At 59.7% G+C, this 24,365-nt stretch overlaps 1 protein-coding gene across 1 annotated transcript in view; it reads left to right on the top strand.

Annotated features, from left to right (window-relative positions):
* CHD5 (chromodomain helicase DNA binding protein 5) overlaps nucleotides 1-24,072 on the top strand; it is a 40,581-nt gene extending 16,509 nt beyond the window's left edge. The window contains exons 6-42 of the mRNA XM_049775407.1: nucleotides 411-532; nucleotides 1,588-1,711; nucleotides 2,213-2,379; nucleotides 2,503-2,724; nucleotides 4,586-4,792; nucleotides 4,997-5,208; nucleotides 5,901-6,032; nucleotides 6,488-6,596; nucleotides 7,504-7,695; nucleotides 7,807-8,007; nucleotides 8,698-8,835; nucleotides 8,931-9,052; nucleotides 9,645-9,818; nucleotides 9,922-10,063; nucleotides 10,166-10,297; nucleotides 12,394-12,511; nucleotides 13,435-13,559; nucleotides 14,226-14,457; nucleotides 14,597-14,707; nucleotides 15,031-15,203; nucleotides 16,066-16,240; nucleotides 16,514-16,606; nucleotides 16,734-16,822; nucleotides 17,017-17,150; nucleotides 17,350-17,494; nucleotides 17,678-17,834; nucleotides 19,100-19,179; nucleotides 19,376-19,505; nucleotides 20,487-20,576; nucleotides 20,881-21,018; nucleotides 21,219-21,327; nucleotides 22,031-22,163; nucleotides 22,455-22,650; nucleotides 22,929-23,092; nucleotides 23,168-23,279; nucleotides 23,358-23,408; nucleotides 23,932-24,072. Of these exons, the coding sequence (XP_049631364.1) occupies nucleotides 411-532; nucleotides 1,588-1,711; nucleotides 2,213-2,379; nucleotides 2,503-2,724; nucleotides 4,586-4,792; nucleotides 4,997-5,208; nucleotides 5,901-6,032; nucleotides 6,488-6,596; nucleotides 7,504-7,695; nucleotides 7,807-8,007; nucleotides 8,698-8,835; nucleotides 8,931-9,052; nucleotides 9,645-9,818; nucleotides 9,922-10,063; nucleotides 10,166-10,297; nucleotides 12,394-12,511; nucleotides 13,435-13,559; nucleotides 14,226-14,457; nucleotides 14,597-14,707; nucleotides 15,031-15,203; nucleotides 16,066-16,240; nucleotides 16,514-16,606; nucleotides 16,734-16,822; nucleotides 17,017-17,150; nucleotides 17,350-17,494; nucleotides 17,678-17,834; nucleotides 19,100-19,179; nucleotides 19,376-19,505; nucleotides 20,487-20,576; nucleotides 20,881-21,018; nucleotides 21,219-21,327; nucleotides 22,031-22,163; nucleotides 22,455-22,650; nucleotides 22,929-23,092; nucleotides 23,168-23,279; nucleotides 23,358-23,365 (5,108 nt within the window). The 3' untranslated portion in view covers nucleotides 23,366-23,408; nucleotides 23,932-24,072. The remainder of the gene's footprint in view (nucleotides 1-410; nucleotides 533-1,587; nucleotides 1,712-2,212; nucleotides 2,380-2,502; nucleotides 2,725-4,585; nucleotides 4,793-4,996; nucleotides 5,209-5,900; nucleotides 6,033-6,487; nucleotides 6,597-7,503; nucleotides 7,696-7,806; nucleotides 8,008-8,697; nucleotides 8,836-8,930; nucleotides 9,053-9,644; nucleotides 9,819-9,921; nucleotides 10,064-10,165; nucleotides 10,298-12,393; nucleotides 12,512-13,434; nucleotides 13,560-14,225; nucleotides 14,458-14,596; nucleotides 14,708-15,030; nucleotides 15,204-16,065; nucleotides 16,241-16,513; nucleotides 16,607-16,733; nucleotides 16,823-17,016; nucleotides 17,151-17,349; nucleotides 17,495-17,677; nucleotides 17,835-19,099; nucleotides 19,180-19,375; nucleotides 19,506-20,486; nucleotides 20,577-20,880; nucleotides 21,019-21,218; nucleotides 21,328-22,030; nucleotides 22,164-22,454; nucleotides 22,651-22,928; nucleotides 23,093-23,167; nucleotides 23,280-23,357; nucleotides 23,409-23,931) is intronic.
* The last annotated feature ends 293 nt before the right edge of the window (nucleotides 24,073-24,365 follow it).

The raw sequence follows: 24,365 nt of genomic DNA, 5'->3' as shown, positions 1-24,365 counted from the left end.
GAGAGGCTGAGGGTGAAGTGATGCTCTTTCCAGGGGTTCCAGGGTTGGGCCCCTAGGACATGCCTCTCAATATGCCTAGGGGAAGGGTAGGTTTCTGCAAGGATTTGAAGGGGGCAGAGGGAGTCACGGAGGCCAGTATTAAGCCCAGTGTCCAGGGGGCCCCTGTTTCAGCTCAGGGGAGCTCTGCTTTCAGGGTGCTGTGCCTCTTCGCCTCTTTACCACACATTCATAGGGTCCTGGGGGTCCAGAAGGTAAATCTTCTGGCCCTGCCTGCCCCTTTTCTCCTTTCTTTTTTTTTGGGGGGGAGGATCACACCCGATGATGTACAGCTGGCTATGCACTCAGAAATCGCTCCTGGCTCGGGGACCATATGGGATGCCAGGGATCCCACTCTTGTGCATCATCTCCAGGGCCCGGGGTGAGGAAGAAGATCAAATGCTCCAAAGATGCCAAGAAGAAGGGCAAGAAGAAGGCGTCGGGGTTCAGGTTCCGCTTCGGGAGTGCCAGTGGCAAGAGGAAGAAGGGGTCCTCGGTGAGTGTGCAAGGGTGCGAGAGGGAGAGGGGCAGGGGTAAGAGTGAAAGTAAGAGGGGTGAGTGTGAACTTGAGTGAATGGCTGTGAGTGTGAACAGGAGAATGAGTGAGTTTGAGCATGAGTGAATGGGAGGGTCAATGGGAGTGTGAGGGAGCAAACATGAGTGTGGGCATGAGTGAGAACATGTGAAAAGTGTTCTGGAATGTACTTGCACAGGAGCAGGCAGTGTGTGTGTGTGTGTGTTGGAACCGGAAACAGTAGGTACCAGGATGGATTGTGCATGTGGGGGGGGGATGAGCAGCCTCGAGAACTTCAAGGCTCATTTGTGCTACTGTGGGGCTCTGGAAAATGGATAGCCTCCCTCTTCTGCATGCCGACTGCCCGCCTCTACTTCCCCAGCCAACTTGTGGGTCCCAGCCTGAACCCCGAGTCTCTCCTGCACACACTATAGATATGTGACCTCAGTTGACTCTGGGGTCCTGACTGGCGGGGAGGGACAGTGGAACATGGTTGGCTTGAGCCCTGCATCTCTGCAGTTTTCCAGAACCAGGTCTGGGCTTGGAATCCTTCAGACCCCCAAGTTGAATCTTTGGCTTCTCTTTCTGCATGGGGGAGTCACTCTTGCTCCCCAGCACCTGCTCCCCTAATCCCGCTGCACCCCGTGGAGACATAGACAAAAGCCCAACTTTGGTCCCTCGATGGTGATTTAGCTGCAGTAGAGGGCACCCAGTGAGACTCCATCTCTGGGCTGCTACTCTGGCTCAGTTCAAGGTTCTCTGGTGCCTGGTTCTCTGCTTAAAGGAAGGGGAGGATCCTACTGTTGAGAGTAGTGGGGAGACAGACAGGCTGATCTGGACCATTCATACCTTCAGCCCTGGGAAGGCTCCTGGGGGGAGGTATCTCCTGAGGCACTTGGGCAGAGTGGAGAATGTGGAAGAGGGAGGGCAGGAGAGTGGGGCTGATAGATGGGCAGGATATTGGCCAGCACCCTGGACTCCAGCCCCATGGGGAGATGAGATGGAGCATGGGCAGCACCTGGCCCCCCTCCCTGCAGAGCGAGGAGGACGAGCGGGATGAGTCGGACCTGGATAGCGCCAGCATCCACAGTGCCTCGGTGCGCTCCGAGAGCTCGGCCGCCCTGGGCAAGAAGAGCAAGAGGAGGCGCAAGAAGAAGAGGAGTAGGAAGTGGCGCCCCCCACCTTGAATGCTTCCTGGCCACAAATCCTCCCCACCCCTCGACTCCCCACAACCCATGTGCTCCCGGAACCTGAGCGTTCCCTGACCCCGAGTCCTCCCTGCTTCCATGTGCTCCTTGGTCCTGTGTGCTCTCCACTCCTATATGCCTCTGACCTCCTCTGCTTTCCTCCCCGGTGGCCATTGGGGAGGTCCCCTCCTGCCTTGGCTTCCCCTGGCTGCAGGAAAAGGAGCCCGTGGCTGGGGGTTCACAGGGGCCCACAGGGGACCCCTTAGACTAGAGTCACCCCTTTGCAGTCATCTGTCCTCTTTTCCCTCCCTTCTTGCGCCCCATCACTGCCCGCCCAGCCGTTCATCCTCCTGTCTGTGTGTCTGTCTGTCCTCCACCTGCCCTCCACCATCCTGATTTTTTCCTTCTGGCACCTTCCACCCACCTCTCCCCTGGGGCTTTGGGGTGGCCTGACAGCCCGTGTGCCCCCCCGCAGCGGAAGACGGGGACGGCTACGAGACGGACCACCAGGACTACTGCGAGGTGTGCCAGCAGGGCGGCGAGATCATCCTGTGCGACACGTGCCCGCGGGCCTACCACCTGGTGTGCCTGGACCCCGAGCTGGAGAAGGCCCCGGAGGGCAAGTGGAGCTGCCCGCACTGCGTAAGGAAGGCTGGCTGCTGCGGGGCCTGGGGCCTGGGGGTCGGGGGATCGGGGTCCGGAGGCGGTCAGAGCCGAGGGACCCCAGCCGGCCCCTCTCCCGTCCCTCCTCCGGGCCCGCTGCAGGAGAAGGAGGGCGTGCAGTGGGAGCCCAAGGACGAGGACGACGAGGAGGAGGAGGGCGGCGGCGAGGAGGAGGAGGACGACCACATGGAGTTCTGCCGCGTGTGCAAGGACGGCGGCGAGCTGCTCTGCTGCGACGCCTGCCCCTCGTCCTACCACCTGCACTGCCTCAACCCGCCGCTGCCCGAGATCCCAAACGGTGAATGGCTCTGCCCGCGCTGTACTGTGAGTTGACGTCCCGCGCCCCGCCCCGGCCACGCCCACCTCTCCGGCCACGCCCCCACGCCCTGTCCTGATAGGCCCGACCTGCCCGTGGCCACGCCCACAGGCCCTGCCCAGATAGGCCCATTCGACATAGGCTCTGCCCAACCAGGCCATCCATTAGGTTCTGCCCAACAGGCCATCCATTAGGCCCCTCACACAAGCCCATGCCCAACCAGATCATTCCATAAAGCACCACCCACCAGGCTCTAGTCAGCTGTACTGTGAGTGTAGGTTCCGTCTGTCCAGTCCCGGTAGCCCAAGTCCCGCCCTGCCCCAGGCCATGCCCACTAATCCTGCCCCAATAGGCCCTTTCGTGTAAGCCCTACCCACCCAGACCTTCCCATAAGGCCCTACCCTCCAGGCTCCACCCACAGGATCCGCCTATCCAGGCCATACATGAGGTCCTGTCCCACCTAGAACAACCATATCCTTGTCCCTACAGGTCTTGCCCCACCATAACCAGGCTCTGCCCATACACAACACAGAACTTACTCCAACAGGCCCCTGACCCATAGGGCCCCTTGATTGGCCCTGCATAGCCAAAGCACTGCTCTCAAGACCCCGCTCCACCTAGCCCAGTCCCAAGGCCCCAACCCATAATGTCCCACTCTGACCAGGCCCCACTCTTATCTGGTCTTGTTTAGGCCCTGCCCTGACCGGGCTCTGCCCTAGAAGGCCTTGCCTTTGCCCCTCAAGCCTAGTCCTAGGCGCTGCACACCCACCATGGCCTGCCTCTCATTGGTACTTTCCCCAGACCTCCTTCCTCCAGATGAAGCCCCTTCCAGCAAAACCCCACTAATGATGGAAACCTTGCCAACCATCTGAAAGTCCCATCATCATCAGGCCCATGACCCCCTCAATCACGCCCACTCTTGGTGGCTGGCCACACCCCCCCAAAAAAAGTCTGCAAGAGCTTTGCCTCTGTCCCTGAGATCACAGACACACAGAGCCAAAGCCCCGTCCATGTCCCTCCATCTGGATACACAAAGCCCAGCCCAGTGGGTAGGGCATTTGTCTTGCACTCAGGGATCCTGGGTTCCATGCCTGGCATCCCATAGGGTCCCCGAGCATGCCAGGAGTAATTTCTGAGCACAAAGCCACGAATAACCCCTGAATACGGCTGGGTGTGATCCAAAAAAACAAACAACCCCCACCCCCCCGACAAAACCCAACAAAGCCTGATGTCCCTCCTGTGCCCCAAGGGGTGATGGCTACATCCTTGTGAGCCTATCCCACCTCCTGCCCTGCCCAGTAAACACCACCCAAGCCACACTGTCCAGGTTACTTTTCCGAAGGTTCCGCCCTACAGCCCCCCCCCCCCCCCAAGCAGACCCTGTCCCCTCCTGGCCCTCTTAGTCTCTCCCAGGTACCCTTTGGGAAGTTTTCTGACTTTAAACTGTCTACACCATTCTGAGAGGGAGCAGACAGGGAGCCCCTTGGGGAAAACGGGAAGCCATCCCACCCCACCCCACCCGTCATGGCTCTTCACCTTCTCAGTCTTGCCCCTTTTTTCAGGGGAGAGGCAGAGAGAGACAGACCGTGACTGGCCTGAGGCCACATGGCTCAGTCCACTGGGCCCTGCTCCTGTGCTAGGGCTGGGGAAGTAGGAGGCTTGAGGTTGGGCTGGGCCTCGCTGAAAGTGGGGTGCCCATATGGCTCATCCCTAGTCCTTGACCCTCCTTCCCATGTCCCTATGCCCGTGTGTCCGCTGTGCGGGTGAGCACTAGTGCGTGGGCAGCTTCGACCAGGCCTGCAGTCCCCGGGCTGCTAGAGCAGAGGCCCTGCTTGGAGCCCTGAGCTGAAGACCCTCCTCTGTCCACAGTGCCCCCCGCTGAAGGGCAAAGTCCAGCGGATCCTGCACTGGAGGTGGACAGAGCCGCCCGCGCCCTTCATGGTGGGGCTGCCAGGGCCGGACGTGGAGCCCAGTGGTCCCCCACCCAAGGTCCTGGAAGGCATCCCAGAGAGAGAGTTCTTTGTCAAGTGGGCCGGACTGTCCTACTGGCACTGCTCCTGGGTGAAGGAGCTGCAGGTGAGGCCTGGGCAGGTGAGACCAGGACAGGAGGGACTCGGGGTAGGTGTGTCTCTGGGCAGGGGGGACCTCAGGCAGGTGGATCTGTGCTAGTGAGGAGGCTGCTGACCCCCTGGAGGAGGCCTTTGCAGGATGCTGCGGGGTGTTGGGGGAGGATTTACCTGGTCAGACCAGGGTGTTGACCTCTGGCCCTACGGTGAGCAGCTGGAGCTGTACCACACGGTGATGTACCGGAACTACCAAAGAAAGAACGACATGGATGAGCCGCCGCCCTTCGACTATGGCTCTGGGGATGAGGATGGGAAGAGCGAGAAGAGGAAGAACAAGGACCCGGTTCACGCCAAGATGGAGGAGCGCTTCTACCGCTATGGCATCAAGCCCGAGTGGATGGTGGTGCATCGCATCCTGAACCACAGGTGGGCAGGGCCTGGGGGTGCAGGGTTGTGTGGGTGTGTGTGGGTTGCAGGGCTGTGGGGTGCTGTAGAGACAGCCAGGTGCCCTATCTGCGGGTGCTGTTGGGAACAGCCCATGTAAGGGATGGAACTTGGGTCCCCCTGCTAGTCCCCGGCTCTCATCTTTTTTCTTGGAGGTTTTGTTTGCTTGCTTGTTGGTTTGTTTTTGGCCACACCTGGCAGGGCTCAGGGGTTATTCCTGGCTCTGTACTCAGGAATCACTTCTGCCAGGCTTGGGGGACCCTATGGGATGTTGGGGATTGAACCTGGTCCAGCTGTGTGCAAGGCAAATGCTGTTCCGGCTGTGCTCTCTCTCTGACCCTGGAGATATTTTCCACGACACTCCCTCCTCTAGCACTGAAACCCCGTCCTTGAGTTATTTGGGAGGTTCAGTCTGGATCTGGTGGTTTTGGGGTACCACGAGGGGCTGGGCTGGTGCCAAACCTGCATCTCCCTGGGATGTCCCCGGAGTGTCACATCAGGAAAGCTGTGTGAGAGGCGACTTCTCAGATCCAGGCCCCGTGTTCTTCTGTCCAGTCTCCTGGGCATGGGGTCTGTGTCCTTGCGAGGAGCCCCCTTGGTGCACGACTGTGTCGCTGCCCAAGTCACGGGCTCCCCCAGCGACCGGCTCCCCGAGACTGTTTTCCATGCGGCAGCTTTGACAAAAAGGGGGACGTGCACTACCTGATCAAGTGGAAGGACCTGCCCTACGACCAGTGCACCTGGGAGATCGACGACATCGACATCCCCTACTACGACAGCCTGAAGCAGGCCTACTGGGGCCACCGGTGCGCAGCCCCCTGCCCCGCTCTGGGCTGCTGCCCCCAGCCCTGTGCCCTCCCGCTCCCTCTCCTCTGACTCCGCCCACCAACTGTGAGCCCCCTCCTATGACTCACCCATCAACTCTGACCCCTCCCCTCTGATTCTGCCCATCAACCCTGCGCCCTCCCCTCTCCTATGACCACCCATCAACTCTGACCCCGCCCCTCTGATTCTGCCCATCAGCCCAGCCCACCCCTCCTATGACTCCGCCCCTCAACTCTGAGCACACCCCTCTGACTGTCCATCAACTGAGCCTGCCCCATTTCCCCTGACTGTCCCAGGTCTGGGCCCGCCCCTCAACTCTGACCCCGCCCCTCAATTTGACCCAGCCCTAGCCCTGACCCTGCCCCCAGCTCCTAGCCCACCCATCTAGCGCTTCCCCGACCCCAAAGCTGGGCTCACCTGCCCCTGTTCGCTCCAGAGAGCTAATGCTGGGTGAAGACAGCAGGATCCCCAAGAAGCTGGCCAAGAAGGGCAAGAAACTCAAGGACGAGAAACAAGAGAAGCCACCGGACACCCCCATAGTGGATGTGAGCTGGGAGGTTTGGGTGGGGAACTGGGGGGGGACCACATCCTGGCCTTGCCTGGTGGTCTGTTATGAAGTGGTCTGGGAGGCCTGGGACCCTGTGTGCTCCAGACCACGGTCCTTCCCTGTGGGGGAGGCTTGGAGGGCCACTGGAAAGATGTGGGTGACGATGGGGTGTGTGTGATGAGACGGGGTGTGTGTGGTGCCGGGAGCCTGCTCAGGCCGGGCATCCAGATGTGGAGAGGTCCTGGCAGCGAGCTATGGGAGTGACGCCCCCCCCCCCTTTCTTCCAGGAGCTGGTATGCAGATCTCAGCCATTCTGACCCACTCCCGTGGAGGCGTGGAAGGTGGACTTGTGTTCATTTAGCCTCTGCAGTGCCTGCCGGCCCCTGGCCCTGGGATGGCCTTGGAGGATCAAGGGTTGATAGCCCTGGTCCCTAATTTCAGCAAGTCCCCCTTTTCCTCCCCATGGGGTTTCTGCCTGTCTGTGGGATGCAGGAAGGCAGATCCGGAGGACTTCATGTGGGATGTGGCCTGGGTTGTGGGTCAAAGGAGGCTGGAAGGGGTGGATCTAGATCAAGTAGAGGAGAAGGCACCCACCCCCAGGCATCAGCAAAAATTAGTGCCAGTGCTCCCCATAACCCCGGGCACTTTACCCACTTTATTGTGGGTAAAGTCTGGCAAATGGCGCCCAGGCATACTCACTGTCTGGGCTCAGGCAATGGGGAGCGTGGCTGGTCGGAGGACATGGGGGAGCGCTTTGGTCCTAGGGCTCAGGGAGGACTTCCGGAGGAAGGGGCACCCCATGGAGACCTGCAGGATGATCTGGGTAGCAGGAAGCGTCTCCCGGGCAGAATTTCATGTGCCACAGGCCTGGCATTCAGGGCCTGCCTGTCTTTTTATGCTCGCAGCCCACGGTCAAGTTTGACAAGCAGCCTTGGTACATAGACGCCACGGGGGGCACGCTGCACCCCTACCAGCTGGAAGGCCTCAACTGGCTGCGCTTCTCCTGGGCCCAGGGCACCGACACCATCTTAGCGGACGAGATGGGCCTGGGCAAGACGGTCCAAACCATCGTCTTCCTCTACTCGCTGTACAAGGAGGTAGGGGGCTGTGGGGAGTGACTGAGACTGGGAACGGGGTTCATAGCAGCAGGCAGGCCTATGTTCAGCCGTCTCACCGCCCCGTCCTGGTGCCGCCACCCCTCTCTCCAGGGTCACTCCAAGGGTCCCTATTTGGTCAGCGCACCCCTGTCCACCATCATTAACTGGGAACGCGAGTTTGAGATGTGGGCGCCCGACTTTTACGTGGTCACCTACACCGGAGACAAGGAGAGCCGTGCGGTGATCCGCGAGAATGAGTTCTCCTTCGAGGACAATGCCATCCGCAGTGGGAAGAAGGTCTTCCGCATGAAGGTGTGCCACCACCCCCCAAAAGACCCGAGCTTGCCCCCAACACAGGCTTTGCCCTTCTGTTTGGTGAGAGGGTGCACGTCTTACCTGGGTGCAGTGTTGGAAGTCGTGGGTGGGGTGGTAGGTCAGTATTGTGTGTTGTGGGGATCCCGGGAGTTGAATCCAAAGCCTCTTGCTTGCGTGACCGGCCAGTGCTTTGGCCCCTGAATCATCATCACTGGGCCCCGGAGGTTAGTAATGCCCCATGACATGTCAGTTACTCAGACCATGAAACTCTTCTTGGAATCCCAAGTCATGGGGTTGGAGAGATAATAGCACAACGGGGAGGGCACATGCTTTGCATGTGGCTGATCTGGGTTCGATCCCTGGCCTCCCAGAGGGTCCCCTGAGCCTGTTAGGAGAGAGCCCTAAGTGCAGAACCAGGAATGTGACCCTAAAATAAACATAATACAGAATCCTGGTTTCATCATTTTAGGGATGAGAGGGGACCCCCGAGCTGTAAGTGGCAGACAGTGACTGTGGCTCAGTATATGAGTGACCCCTTGTGTCCTGAGTGGGGGTCCCTGGGGTGGCTTTATTGCCAGCAGTGAGTCGAGGGGTTCTGAGCCCTGGGCCTCTGCCCTCTGGCTGCCTCTGGGCGCTGTGGGGCTCCTGTGCACCCCCTGTCCACAGCACCCCTGTTTCTGGCTGTAGAAAGAGGTACAGATCAAATTCCACGTCCTGCTCACCTCATACGAGCTCATCACCATCGACCAGGCCATCCTGGGCTCCATCGAGTGGGCCTGCTTGGTGGTGGACGAGGCTCACCGGCTCAAGAACAACCAGTCCAAGGTAGCAGGGCTGGGGCATGTGTGTGTGACCTGGGCATCCCGGGATCTGGCTGCCCTTCGTCCTCGGCCCCTGACGGGTCCTTCTCGGCTCTCAAGTTCTTCAGAGTCTTGAACAGCTACAAGATCGACTACAAGTTGCTGCTGACGGGAACCCCGCTGCAGAACAACCTAGAAGAACTGTTCCACCTACTCAACTTTCTGACCCCCGAGAGGTTCAAGTGAGCCTGGCATCGGGGCAGGACAGTGGATTGCCCGGAAGCTGTGGCTCTGGGCCTCAGTTTTTCCATTGGCAGAGGGGAGGGAGGACTGGTGCGGAACTCGGGGCATTTCGCAGCTGACATGTGATTTTTACGCAGTCCCCCTCTCTCCTCCTATGTTCCCTGTTTTTCCTCTGTGAGACCTGTTTCTGCATGGGCAGATGGGGTGAAAGGAGCCCCCTGGCTTATGGGGGATCCCAGGATCTTCTCATCTCCTTGCCCTTCTCTGTTCCTTCTCCCCCATTCTGAATGGGGTTCAGGGGGTTGACTTTAGGATTAGGAGATGTGCCTTCGCTATATCATTGGGGCTCAGATAGTCTCAGACTTGGGCTCTTCAGATGGTTCTTATCTCAGGGTTCATGTGCTTGAGGGAACAACAGGATGGGGGTGTCATGGTGTATTGAGTGAGCTGCCAGCTTCAGGGTGATGGTCTGGCAGGGGGCAGGCTGGCCCTCACATCTTCCTGCAATGTGGGGGGGGCCTGGACGCACCCCTTTCCCTGCCCCACCCCACCCCACCCCACTCCTCGCCCCAGCCCAGTTATCCCTTGCAGCAACCTGGAGGGCTTCTTGGAGGAGTTTGCCGACATCTCCAAGGAAGACCAGATCAAGAAGCTACACGATCTGCTGGGGCCGCACATGCTACGGCGACTCAAGGCAGACGTGTTCAAGAACATGCCGGCCAAGACGGAGCTCATCGTCCGCGTGGAGCTGAGCCAGATGCAGAAGTGAGGGCGCCTGGGCTCTCCATGTGGGCATGGGCGGCTGTGAGCGAGGGCTCTGGGTGCTGCCTGCTAGGCCTGGGTCTCAGTTGCACTCTCCCGCCTGCAGGAAGTACTACAAGTTCATCCTCACACGCAACTTCGAGGCGCTCAACTCCAAGGGGGGCGGGAATCAGGTCTCGCTGCTCAACATCATGATGGACCTGAAGAAGTGCTGTAACCACCCCTACCTCTTCCCCGTGGCCGCCGTGGTAGGTTCCCCGGGGTCTCCACGTGCAGGGTGGGGCCCAGCCATCAGCCCACCAGCCCCAGAACAGGCACCCTGAGCCCCCACCCGCCCCCTGTGTCCGCAGGAGGCTCCAGTCCTGCCCAATGGCTCCTACGATGGCAGCTCCCTGGTCAGGTCGTCGGGGAAGCTCATGTTGCTGCAGAAGATGCTTAAGAAGCTGCGGGACGAGGGTCACCGGGTGCTTATCTTCTCCCAGGTGGGGCCCCGTAGCATCAGGGGTGGCCATCGTGGGTGAGCCGCCAGGGTGCTCCTGACGAAGCCTTGCTTCACTCAGTGTCCCCTGCTGGGACTCCTCAGGGCCCAAGGCTTTTCTAGGGACCAGGATGGGGGACATGGTGCTGGGCATTAAAAGGGAGTTAGGCTGGAGCACTGCTCCTCTGGACACTGAAGTCGCTGCTTCTGTCAGTGGCTCTGCCCTGCCCTTTGCTAGTCGGCCGTGGGGAGGTGCTCAGGCTCCACTTACGTTCCAGCTTTTGGCAACTAAGGCTTTTTCTGGCCTTGTGGGATCAAAGGGAGAGCTTGTGGAAAGGGTAGCGATGAGATGGAGCCCCCTACTGGTTCTTTTTTTTTTTTTTTTAATAAACTTTATTGATTGATTGGTTTTTGGGCCATACCCAGCACAGCGCTCAGGGGCCACTCCTGGCTCTGCACTAAGAAATTATCCCTGGCAAGCTGGGACCCATATGGGATGCTGGGAATTGAACCGGGTCCCTCCTGGATTGGCCGCATGCAAGGCAAATGCCCTACCACTGTGCTATTTCTCCAGCCCCGATGGTTCTGCCCTAAAGGGCAAGGAGTCCTCAGAGTTATCTGAGATGACAGAGAACAGTCTAGAAAAGAAGAGCAAACAGACATGCTGGGGATTCTCTAGCACATCATCGCTAAGGCCAGGGGCAGAGCTCAGACGGCGGGGCAAGGGCCTGGCATAAGCAGGACTCTGGGGTTTGACTCCAATACGCACATACCCCTGGGTGCAGCCTAAGTGAATGCACCTTCAGGCCTGACCACTGACCAAGTGACCTCAGGCCCCGCATCCTCTGCTTCTGGGTGCTCCCCTGTAGAAAAAGATTTTTTACCTGTGAGGGGCCTTAGCAAGGGATAGCACAACAGGAAGGGCATTTGCCTTGCACGCAGCAGACCTGGGTTTGATCCCCAGCACCTCGTAGAATCCCCTGAGCCTGCCAGGAATGATTTCTGAGCGCAGAGCCAGGAGGAAACCCTGAGCACCACCAGGTGTGGGTCAGAAATAAAAACAAAACAAAATAAAAACCCACCCGTGAATCAAAAACTGATTCGGTTAAACATCAGCAAGAGCACAGAAGGAATGAAGAGGAAGAGGGGGGTGTGGGGCTGAGACAGAACATTTCTGGGATGAGGGACCTTGTGGGTGACCTGAGCAGATCCCCAAAACCAGCACTGGTGGAACTGTGGGAGGACCTGGAGCTTCACTTAAGGGCCAGCAGACCAGCAGAGGGGGCAAGTGAAGGAGAAATTGAGGAAATGGACAATTCAGGGCTCAGATGGGATGTGCTTTCTGGACTCCCGAGCACCAGGTGCAGAGAGAAATAAATTCCAGGGCCGGGTGGTGGCGCTGGAGGTAAGGTGCCTGCCTTGCCTGCGCTTGGACGGACCACGGTTTGATCCCCCGGTGTCCCATATGGTCCCCCAAGCCAGGAGCAACTTCTGAGCACATAGCCAGGAATAACCCCTGAGCATTACCGGGTGTGGCCAAAAAAAAAAAATAAATAAATTCCAGCAAACCAGGCTGGAGAGATAGCATGGAGGTAAGGCATTTGCCTTGCATGCAGGAGGGTGGTTCGAATCCTGGAATCCCATAGGGTCCCCTGAGCCTGCCTGGAGCGGTTTCTGAGTGTGGAGCCAGGAGTAACCCCTGAGTGCTGCTGGGTGTGACCCAAAAACAAATAAACAAAAATAATTCCAGCAAACCCTGACACTTGGTCGGAGGTGACGGGGACCCTCAGAGGGGCAGAAGACTTTCAACAACTCTCAGCTGGTCCCGAACAGCTACTGTTCAGAGCCAGGGCCTTTCCCTGGAGCTCAGAGGGGGCTATGTGTGAGCAGGGAAGGGAGAAATCATAGGAGAGAGCACAGAGGGGGTGCTGTCTGCATCTGCCCAGCTGGAGAGGGGAAGCCTGGGGAAGGATTGATGTAGGGGCTTTGGGGTGCGGCACGGCTGAAGCCTGATTTATTTTCCTGTGTCCTCTGTGCCCCCCTCGGAGGTGTGTCTGCCCTGGCTGTCCTGGGGGCCACACATGTACGTGTCCCTTGCAGATGACCAAGATGCTGGACCTCCTGGAAGACTTCCTGGAGTACGAGGGCTACAAGTATGAGCGGATCGATGGCGGCATCACGGGGGGCCTCCGGCAGGAGGCGATCGATAGATTCAATGGTACCTGTCTGCTGGGGCTTGGGCGCTGATCCCCAAATTACCTCCTTACCCAGCAGCATCCCCAGCCCCCCAATACCAGGGGAGCCCTTAGCGCTTTGCCTCGGTTCATCCCAGGGTCTGGGGGTGTTGGTCCCCTTGGCTGACGGCTCAGCTGGAGGGACAGGCGAGGAGGGGACTGTGGTCTCCACGGCTAATGGGGTGAGTGTAGATGGAGCCTAGTACTCAGAGTGTTGGTCCCCACTCTTTCTAGACATATCCTGTTATCCGTTGCAGACAATGTCGGCTAGTATAGACAAAGTTGCATCCTGTATGGCCTGTACCTAGGCCTCACTCTTTGGGACCTCAGCTCAGAGCAGGGAGGATGGGTGCGCCAGGACCCCCACTGTCAGTCTGTGCCTCCTGCCGGGAGGGCGTCCCCCAGGAATCCCCTGAGGCTGAGAAGTGTAGAGCATGTCCAGGGTCAGCCCGACTCTGACCTGTAGGCCAGGGTGGTTCATTACTAGGTCACTTGGTTATGGGGAGACCCGCTGGCAGCCCAGTGGTCAGTGCCAGGTTATTTAGGCAAGCCCCCAGCCCCCACTGTGGAGCTCTGGCTGCACTGTGGAACTGAGGAGGCCTAGGTGGCCCTTAGGACTCTGTCCAGTCTTGGGGGGCAGTACAATGACACCCTCTTATCTGATCTGTTCCGTCTACTGGCTCAGGACTGGAACACAGCTGGGGACTTTGTGAGGTTTCCTAAGTATGGAGTCCTCTGAATGTGGGGTTTGCGTATCGGGGTCCCCCTTAGTGTGAGGATCCCCCTGAGGGCGGGTTCCCCTGAGTGTGATTGGTTCTTCATTTCTGAGCCCCTTCCCTCTGGTCTCACCCCTGCACTCTTCCGAGCTCCCCGCTCACCCTGGGACCCCCATCCCCATCTTTCCCAGCACCTGGGGCCCAGCAGTTCTGCTTCCTCCTGTCCACCCGGGCTGGCGGCCTGGGCATCAACCTGGCCACGGCGGACACTGTCATCATCTACGACTCGGACTGGAACCCCCACAATGACATTCAGGTCTGCACCCCTTGCTGGGCCTCTCTCTCCCCAGCCCCTGCCCCCAACGCTTTGGCTCAGGGCCCCACCCATCAGATCCCTCTTGAAAACAAGCACAGTGGTAGGACACTTGCCTTGCACTTGGCTGACCCAGACGAACCCAGGTTCAATTCCCGGCATCCCATATGTTCCCCCGGGCCTGCCAGGAGCGATTTCTGATCGTAGAGCCAGGAGAAACCCCTGAGCATTGCTGGATGTGGCCCAAAAACAAAACAAGAAAAGTGAAAACAGGCCTGAGAGATCCCGGGGACTGCCCAAGGCCACACAGCACTTGTGGGGTCCACTGCTCACCTCTAACCTGGGGATCCAGTTGGGCTAGTTTGGAGGGACGGAGAGCAGTGGGGTGGGGGGTTATAAGGCCTGTCGGTAGCTGGAGAGACGCAGAGGCAGAGAATGAGCAGATGGGGTTGGCGGGGAAGGATGAGAAACTGGTGGCCATGATATGGGATGTCCCCTCACCACCCTTTTCTGGTCCCCCCTGCACCCTCCATTCTCCCTCTGCTGGGGGCACCACTGCTCCCGAACACCATCACAACACTCCGCACCCAGAACACCTGTGCGGACCCCACTCTGGACCCCCACCATGTTGGGCATGTTGGGCGCTGAGCCGCCACCTCTCACCCCCAGGCCTTCAGCCGCGCCCACCGCATTGGGCAGAACAAGAAGGTGATGATCTACCGCTTCGTGACTCGAGCTTCCGTGGAGGAGCGGATCACGCAGGTGGCCAAACGTAAGATGATGCTCACGCACCTGGTGGTGCGGCCCGGCCTGGGCTCCAAGTCTGGCTCCATGACCAAGCAGGAGCTGGACGACATCCTCAAGTTTGGCACCGAGGAGCTCTTTAAGGACGACGTGGAGGGTATGCCCGGGGCGTGTGTGTGTGTGTGTGTGTGTGTGTGTGTGTGTGTGTGTGTGTGTGTGTGTGTTCCTAGGGCCATGGTCTTGCTGCATATTCCCCTGGCGCAGCCATCAGCACTGCAACCCTTCTGTGCCCACAGGCATGATGTCTCAAGGCCAGAGGCCAGTCACGCCTATCCCTGATGTCCAGTCCTCCAAAGGTGGAGCTTTGGCTGCCAGCGCCAAGAAAAAGCATGGCAGCACCCCGCCAGGTAGGCAGCTCAGGTCAGCCCTGCCCAGCTGTGTCCAGTCTTGCCCTGCCCAGCTGCTTTTGCCCCCTTGGGCTGCTCCTCTTTGGGGAAGGGGTCCCTGTAGCCATGGTCACCCTTCCAGTAGACAGACATCAGGGTTACTCCTCACTAAGGGGCCTGGACACTTCCCTGGGGGTCAGAGGTGGGATTCAGCCCAGCTGTTCATGGGGCTCCTCAGCTGCAGAACCCTACAGCCCTGCTGGGATGGGGGGATGGCCAGGGTAAGGCTCCTATGGGGCCTGGACACCCTAGTCTGTTCCCTTTCTCTGCACTGTTGGAACCAGGTGACAACAAGGACGTGGAGGACAGCAGTGTGATCCACTATGACGACGCGGCCATCTCCAAGCTGCTGGACAGGAACCAGGACGCCACGGATGACACTGAGCTGCAAAACATGAATGAGTATCTGAGTTCCTTCAAGGTGGCGCAGTATGTGGTGCGGGAAGAGGATGGAGTGGTGAGTGGCCTTGCGCACCAGCAAACCACGCCCACCAACAGACCCCACCCACAGGAAGCCCCGCCCACAAACAGCTCCACTCAGCAAGCCACCTCTCCACCAGCCCCGCCCACCAAAGCAAACTCCACCCACCGAAAGCCACGCCCACCAAAGAGCCATGCCCCAGAAATGCTCCATTCACCAAACCACCCCATGCACGCTCCTCTCATCAAAACCACGCCCACAAACACGCCCCGCCCCAAATGACACCATGCCCACCAAAATGCCCCGCCCCTCTATGTTCGGCCCCGCCCCTTATGTTTGGCCCCGCCCCTCAAGTCATGGCTCCTTATCCAGGCCCCTTCCACCACACCTGTCTTCCTCTGTGCTGCAGACTTTTGGTTTGTTTATGGGCCACACCTTGTGGCACTCAGAGGTTACTCCTGGCCCTGGCAGGCTCGGGAGGCCACACAGGATACCAGGGATCAAACCAAGGTCTGTCGCAGGTTGGCAGTGTGCAAGGCAAATGCCCTACCACTGTGCTGTCCTTCTGGGCCCTGTGCTGCAGACTTAATTCCCTTCTTCTGAGCTCCAATTCCTGGCTGCCCCTTCCACTCCACACCCCGGCTCGTCCCAGGTCCCAGAAGCTGTGATGCAGACCCAGACCCTGGGTGCTCATCACTCTCCTCTGCTAAGTCTCTGGGCCAGGCTGGGGCAGAAGGACTCAAAGTGCTTGAATGAATGAATGAATGAGTGAGTGAGTGAACAGGAGAGGGAATGAGTGCTGCCCAGACGTGCCTGAGCTAGCAAGTGAGTGAAAGAGTGGAGGGGGAGAGATGCCAGCAGAGGCTGGTGGCAGCACGGACCACCCATGTGGCCCCAGGAGGAGGTGGAGCGGGAGATCATCAAGCAGGAGGAGAACGTGGACCCCGACTACTGGGAGAAGCTGCTGCGACACCACTACGAGCAGCAGCAGGAGGACCTGGCCCGCCACCTGGGCAAGGGCAAGCGCATCCGCAAGCAAGTCAACTACAACGACGCGTCGCAGGAGGACCAGGGTGCGCGCGCCCGGAGGCGGCGGCTGCGACCTGGGCCAGGCAGGACCCTGGCGGCCAGAGAGGGCGGCCGGGTGGGGTGGGGTGGGGGGTGGTGGTGGCTCGAGGTGGGTGAGTCCTGCGGGTGGGGGACACCGCCTGGACAGACCTTGGGTGTAGCAGGGCCTGAGGCTGCCTGTGGTGTCCAGGTCCCTCTTGCTGCCCGTGTGCACCCAATGTGGGTAGATGTGGGTGCCGGACCCCCTGCTCATGCTCCATGCCCTCTGCCGTCCCCAGAGTGGCAGGACGAGCTTTCGGACAACCAGTCTGAATACTCCATCGGGTCCGAGGATGAGGACGAGGACTTTGAGGAGAGACCGGAAGGACAGAGTGAGTCAGCACTAGGGCCCAGGATGGGTGATTTCAGGGAGCCCTTCCTGGGGGTCCCACCATTTGGGGGTGAGCTGGAGGCTGTTCGGGGGGCTCTGTTTGGGATACCCTGCTGGACTCTCTGCAGGTGGACGGCGCCAGTCCCGGCGGCAGCTGAAGAGTGACCGGGACAAGCCCCTGCCGCCCCTTCTTGCTCGAGTGGGCGGGAACATCGAGGTGTGTGGGGACCCCCAACTCGTTCTCTGGGCTGTCATGGGGGCTTTCTGCCCTGTTGACCCCTTTCTTATCCCTGCTGTTCCCCCTGTCCTGCCCTCCCGTCTGCTCCTGCCGACTTCCCTGACTCCCTTTCTGACCTCCCTGTCCCTGCTGACACCCCCCCCCCTCATTCTGACCCCTGTCCCTGTCCCTAGGTGCTGGGTTTCAATGCCCGCCAACGGAAGGCCTTTCTTAATGCCATCATGCGCTGGGGCATGCCCCCTCAGGACGCCTTCAACTCCCACTGGCTGGTCCGGGACCTGCGGGGCAAAAGCGAGAAGGAGTTTAGGTACTAGGGGTTCCGTGGGGACGATTGAGATGGGGTCCTCCCACTGCTGGGGCTTCTTACCCAGAGCAGCCAGTGTCCAGACAGAGTAAGGGCCGGGTGGGTGTTTCCCCAAGTGGTGCTGGGATGAGCTGCTCCTTCCCTGGCGGGGGGTCAGAGCTGTCCCCCCACTGCTCCCTGAGCTCTGTCCTGCTCCGCCCAGAGCCTACGTGTCCCTCTTTATGCGGCACCTGTGTGAGCCAGGGGCCGACGGCGCGGACACCTTCGCGGACGGGGTCCCCCGCGAGGGCCTGTCCCGGCAGCACGTGCTCACGCGCATCGGTGTCATGTCGCTGGTGAGGAAGAAGGTGGGTGAATGACGCCCAGCAGGGCCCGTGCCCGCAGCCCATCCGGCCAGGCCTAGCAAGCCCTGTGCTGGGCGCTGCCCTGAGCTCTGCCCTGCTGGTTGTTGGACATGGGGCTTGAGGACACATGGGTGGGTGGAGGGGCTGGCATCCACGTGGCCGTGACCCCACATCCCCGCTGCTCAGGTGCAGGAGTTCGAGCATGTCAACGGGAAGTACAGCACCCCAGACCTGATCCCCGAGGGGCCCCCGAAGAAGCCCGCCGAGGCTGTGTCGTCCGACCCTAACACCCCAGTGCCTGCCAGCCCTGCCCACCTTCCGCCTGCCCCACTGGGCATGCCAGGTATGGGCTCCTGGAACAGGGAGGGCACCGGGTCCAGGGAGGGGGTCTGCACACATTGTGGCCCCCAGAGCCCACTGGTTGTTTCTGGAAGCTTCCACCTGCTCTGCTGAGCTTCTTCGATGGTCCCCAATTAACTTAGCTCTGATCTGTGGCTTGGGTCATGAGCTCTGGCTTCACTCAGCGGGTGGCCCCCGTCTTCTCTGACTCCAGGGACTTTCCCATCCCCAAAAGTCCCCTGGATGTTCCAGCATCTCTCCTGGATTTGCATTTTAGGACCCTCACGGTCTGTGAGACCGTGGGCAGCCCAAGTCTGGCTTTGACACTCACTGCAGGCTTTATGGTGGGGACAGCCCTGGGGTTGTGTGACCAGTGGGGTTTGCTGGGGCCATTCGCGACTTGCTGGGGTCAGTCTTGGGGTTCAGACTCACGATTGCCGGGAAACGCTGTAGCCTCTGGAGATGCTCCTTACCCGTCTCCTACATCACCCCCTCCCCCCAGCTTTTAAGGTTCCCTTGTTTGCTGTGGGTGTGTCTGCTGGGTCACCCGGTTTGGAAATGTGTTGCTCACTGTCTCTGCCGGGGGGGGGGGGGGGTGTCTTGAATGCTGCAGTGTGGCCATGAGTAAGTGTGAGGATGACAAAGTGAAAGCATGTGTGAGTGTGGTTGTGAGAATATATACATGTGTTCGTACATGTGAGTCTGTGTGCTTTATTTGTGTGTCTATGCATCTGCGCATACATGCATTTGTGCTAGTGTCTGCTTGTATGTCTGTGTTTGGTGTCTCTGTGCTTGTGTGTGTGTTTCTGAGGCTGAACCTGGCCCCTCCCAGCATTCCTCAGGGCCTCCATTTCTGGTTCTGAGGGACCCCTCAAGGGGTAACAATACTCGAAGGAGTCTCTGACTCCTCCCAACAGGGTGTCTCTCCAGCTCCTTGGGTTTCTCGGGGCCTCCCGGTCTTCTGGGGGATCCAAGTGTGCAGTGGCCAAGCTTCCCTTCCCTGTGGCCTGGGGAGCAAATCTCCAGCGGGGTCACTGCTCTGCCCAGGGTGTGCCCTGGGGCTGTCCAGACCCTGAGGGACCCTGGTATGTGTGTGCTGTGGTCACCATCTGGTGACCTCACTTCTTGCTTCTCGGGGGATCCTGCGTGCAGCCCCATCATGCCCCTGTTCTGGCCTGGCCTGGACTTTTTGGCTGGTGGTCCCACCTGCCCCCTGGGGTGCTGTCCTGGCCTTCCACCTCCCCTCATCTTCTCGTCTCCTCCCTTCAGACAAAATGGAAGCGCCGCTTGGCTACCTGGATGAGAAGGATCTGGGGGTGCAGAAACTGAAGAGGGGCCCAGACACCCAGGTCTGGACTGGGTGGGCTGGGCGACTCCCTAAGGGTTGGGCTCAGGCTCTGGGTCTGGCTGAGTCCTGGAAGAAAATCAGGATAGGCGAGGGGTAGGGTGCGGGGGGGAACTATTGAGAGGGGAACTGTTGTTGAGGGAGGACTCCTGCTCAGTGCCCATTGCTCTCCCACAAACCCCTCCCACTGTCACCCCCAGGCCCTGATGATGCTGGACAGAGCGGAGGCTGAGGACCGGCAGGAGAGCACCGAGGGGAGAGAGCCGGCCCCAGAGGACTGCGGGGAGGAGCAAGAGAAGGGCCCGTCCTCCCCCGAGCCTCTGCCCAAAGGTGCCTGAGCGCCCTCCTGGGCCAAGAGCTCACAGAACCTGTGGTGGTGGGGTGACGACCTTCCCACTGGGGGGCTCACGGGACCTGAACTGAGCTATGGGCTGACTGATTCTGTCTGGGGTCTGGGGAATCATCTGCTTCTAGTCCTTTCTTAGCAGCTGACTCGGGCCCTTTCTGTGGAGGGACTGAGACTGTGGGTCTCTGTTGGTTGCTCTTGGGGTCCCTTTTCAGCATCTAGAAGTCTCCCGCCATCTGTAAACCAGCCCTGCAGGCTGCCCAGCCCTCCTTGAGCCCACCCTGATTTCCAGCTCCTTTGCTTTGGCCAACAGGAGAAAATTATGTTTCTTTTTCTTTGATTTGGGGCCACACCAGCAGTGCTCTTCCTGGCTTTGTGCTCAGGAATCACTCCTGGCAGGCTTGGGGGACCCTATGGCAGCGATGGCGAACCTGTGGCACGCGTGCCAGTGATGGCACTCAAAGGCCTTGCACGCGGGAAGGTCCACAATGAAGATATGCGGTGTGGCGGGAGGCGAGTGTGCCGGTGTCTGCTTTGCAGCTCACCTGGCAACAGGGCCGGACTGGCCATTGGGAGGACCGGGCATTCTTTGGTTTTGTGTGGCAGTTTGGGCACTCGGGCTCAAAAAGGTCAACCATCACTGCCTTATGGGATGCTGGGGATGGAACCTAGGTCAGCTGTGTGCAAGGCAAATGCCTTCCCCTCTGTGCTACGGCTCTGGTCCTGCAGCAAGAAACTTCTGACTATTCCTGAGGCGCATTGGGGAGAGGGCTGGGAATGGGGTGGAGACCAAATGATGGGATGGTGGGAGATCTGTCCCCCACCCCCACTTTCTTCTCCCAGCATCTGTGGGGAGTGATCCTTGGGGGGGGGTGCCCATCAGAGAGCTGCTCGAATGATGTGTTAGCCCAGAGCCCCCTGCACCCCTTCTGAACCCCCCCCCCCCCCCCCCCGCTGTCTTGCAGAAGAAATGCTTCCTGAAAAGGAGAAGGTTCTGGACAAGCTGGAGTTCAGCCTTACACACAGCAGGGCGGATGGCAGCGACTTCAGGCCAGGTCTGTCTTCCTCCTACACTGTCTGGGTTCCCGGGGTCCCAGGGATGCTGCAGCCCCCCAAGGCACTGCTTCTCCATCTCCAGGGAGGTCATGGGTGAAGGGTCCCAGCCTGCCAGCCCCTGCCCGGACTCTGCCTCCCCTTTCTCAGGATCGTGAGTGGCAGCCTGGTGCCCTCCTGGTTCCATTTGCTCCTGGCAGTGTGCCCCTTACAGCTCCTCATCTGCCTTGGTCTCCTGCATGTGGCATGGCTGCCTCTATTGGTGGCGTTGGGGTTGGTGAGTGGTAGGGGTCTTCTGTCCCGCAGAGGACCCCAAAGTGGAGGAGAGGGAGCCTGTGGAGGCCCAGCAGAACGGCAACAAGGAGGAAGATGATGAGCGAAGGAAGGAGGAGAAGACGGGGAAGTTCAAGTTTATGTTCAACATAGCTGATGGCGGCTTCACAGGTGTGGGCTGGGACTGGACACACCCGGAGGGTAGCTCAGGTGTAAGTGCTCAGGTTGAGGCCTCTTCAACCAGAGTGGTCCCTACTTAACATTGGGTGGGAACACTGGATCCGGATGTGGGGTTGGGTGCTGGCAAGTTCTGCCCTATGAGAGAGATGGGGGGGCGCCACACACTCTGCCCCCCCCCCATGGTTCCCCAGAGTTGCACACGCTGTGGCAGAACGAGGAACGGGCCGCTGTGACTTCGGGGAAGATCTATGACATCTGGCACCGTCGCCATGACTACTGGCTTCTGGCCGGCATAGTGACGTATCCTGGCTCCTTTCCTAGAGGGGGTAGGGCGTGGGGACCAGGAGCCTCTCCTGAGGATGGCGGGATTGTTCTTTCTTTTATTTTTGGGGGGATCACACCTGGCAGTGCTCAGCAGTTACTCCTGGCTCTGTGCTCAGAAATGACTCCTGGCAGACATGGGAGACCATATGGGATGCGGGGGATCAAACCTGGGTTGGCTACATGCAAGACAAATGCTCCAGCCCCCTGGTGAGATAGTTCTGAGTGTGTCCCAGAGGGTCCCCAGCACTGCTGAAAAGGTTTAGCCCCATCGCTCTGGGCATAAGGCTGTGTAGCTGTATTGGTGTTCCCAGGACTAACTATTCAGTCCCTGGAGGGCCACCCAGATTCCCCATAAAGTCACCAGAAACCAGTGAAAACTTTCACTTGATTGCCATGGCTAAGATCCATTTCTAAATCATGGCAGAGGCACGGGAGGCTTGGGGGGACTTCAATGTACATCCCAAACCTCCACACAAGCTGTGGGGGGCTGGGTCACCCCATGGATCAGGGCCTCGCCATGGTGGCCTTGTACAGCTGGCAGCCAGGCTCGAGCCAGCAGGTAGAGCTGGGATCTACCCATGTTTGGTCTCCTCAACCCCATGCCCATGGCGCCTCTGGACCCACCCTCACCCATGGCGGCCCCATGCTCTATGCCCAGTTTACCTTAACCCAGCCCCAGGCACGGATACGCCCGCTGGCAGGACATCCAGAACGACCCCCGGTATATGATCCTCAATGAACCCTTCAAGTCTGAGATCCACAAAGGCAACTACTTGGAGATGAAGAACAAGTTCTTAGCAAGACGCTTCAAGGTCAGTGGCTGAGGGCTGGAAGGTCAAGTGAACCCCCGACTTTGCCAGGAGCCCAGCTGCCCACCTGGGCCTGTCCGGGGCCTCTGCCTGTTGTGCAGGGGTTGGGGAGTCTCAGGAACTGGCTAGCTGAGGATCCCAGGGGCGTCCCTGGTTCCATGATGGGTATCTTCCCTCCTTCCTGCTCGTAGCCTAACCTGGGGTGGGCACATGCCTGGCAGAGACGGGCCCCGGCCGGGTTGAATCCAGGCTCAGTGCCTGCCCCCAACCACGCCGCCCCCCTGCCCCTCACAGCTGCTGGAACAAGCGTTAGTGATTGAGGAACAGCTGCGCAGGGCTGCGTACCTCAACATGACGCAGGACCCCAACCACCCCGCCATGGCCCTCAACGCCCGCCTGGCTGAGGTTGAGTGCCTTGCCGAGAGCCACCAGCACCTCTCCAAGGAGTCGCTGGCGGGGAACAAGCCGGCCAATGCTGTCCTGCATAAGGGTGAGTGACAGTGGGGAAACTGAGGCAAGGACTGGAAGCCATCCTCAGGAAGTGTGAGGGAACCCCCAGACTCTGGTATCTAATGCAGTTGGCCATATCTGAGACTTCCCCCCTCACTCACTTGTTTGGGGACAAGGAGAGGCCACAGGCTGCTTCTGGGGTTCCCGTCCCTGTGACTCTCTGAATACTGGACAGTGGAGTCACCTCTTGGGTCAGTCCTCTAGTTCGTGAGGCCGGGCCCTGGTGGCTTCTCTACCCCCCACGCCCCTGCCCTGCAGTCCTGAACCAGCTGGAGGAGCTGCTGAGTGACATGAAGGCAGACGTCACCCGCCTGCCGTCCATGCTGTCCCGGATCCCCCCAGTGGCTGCCCGCCTGCAGATGTCAGAGAGGAGCATCCTCAGCCGCCTGACCAACCGCGCAGGGGACCCCACCATCCAGCAGGTCAGGGGTGCCCTGACCTGGGGGAGGCAGTGGGTGCTGTGAGCGCAACCTTGAACCCCATCTCTGTGCCTCCAGGGCGCTTTCGGCTCCTCCCAGATGTACAACAACTTCGGGCCCAATTTCCGGGGCCCTGGGCCGGGAGGAATTGTCAACTACAACCAGATGCCCCTGGGCCCTTACGTGACTGGTAGGTGCCCATCGGCTCCTGGGCATTACCACAGTGGTGCCCACAGGGCCCCACGTGAACAGAGATATCTCTCCACAGATATCTAGTGGCCCAAGACTGTCCTCGGCCCAGTGCTCGTGTTCAGCCAAGGTAAGCGTCACCCCACCAGGATCAGGGCAGGACTCGGGTTCAGCTCCGAGAGGCTCATCCTGGGGCTGGCAGCCCACTGCCCCAGATTCTGTCTGAGCTGGCATGACTGTCTTCTAGACCCTTCCCTGGGGGTGAGCAGGGCTGGAAGGCACCTTGGTGTGCCCTGTATCTGTGGCACTGACCCACTGGGAGTACAGCCCCAAATGCCACCCCTGTCTTACCTTCAGCCCCCAAAGGGTGGCTGAGTGATTAGAGGGGCATACTACCCAGTGGGGCTTGCTTAAGGGACACCCTTCCCCACAAACCCTATGCCCAGGGCCACCTCCTGCCTCACACTAACCAAACCTGGCACTTGAGGGGAGTGTCCCGTCTTATGCTGTTTCCTTCTAAGCCCTTCTGCTGGGCACCTTGGCCTGTGGAAGGGAGGGAGGGCTCCAAGTAGAAACTATGGCAATGGAGGGGTTCTCAGGTTTTTGGAGTCCCCCACCTTCCCACCTGAACCCCTCTTGTCTGCCTCTCACAGCCTCAGGAGAGCAGCTGCTGCTGGACAGGAGGACAGTGCGTGGGGGCAGAGAAGGATGTGCTGCAGTTTGGAGGGGCCACTGTGTCCTCCCCGGATGGCCGGCGGGTCTCCCCGGTGGTGCGGTGTCCTTGCCGCGGTCTCCGGAGCGACTTCCCTTCTGTGCGCCCCAGCACCTCTATTGAAGCTTGCACTCCTTCCTTTCCATGCTGCTTAGGGGGGTGGCCCTGTGGACTTTGCTCAGCAGGGAGGACACCAGGACCCTCTCCCCAGCCCGTATGGGCCCCGCCAGTCCCTGCACCTTGGACCCCAGTGCCCGGGGGCCAGCACTGTGTCCCAGGGCCCACATGCCCCCGGGCCCTGGTCTCAGCCTCCCCCGTGGAGGATGGGCCCTGCCTGGGCTCTGGGAATATGGGTGGGGGCAGGACAGTGGTGTG

This window comes from Suncus etruscus, chromosome 6 (assembly GCF_024139225.1).
Source record: "Suncus etruscus isolate mSunEtr1 chromosome 6, mSunEtr1.pri.cur, whole genome shotgun sequence".
Taxonomy (NCBI): domain Eukaryota; kingdom Metazoa; phylum Chordata; class Mammalia; order Eulipotyphla; family Soricidae; genus Suncus; species Suncus etruscus.
This window is presented reverse-complemented; position numbering and strand designations above follow the sequence as displayed.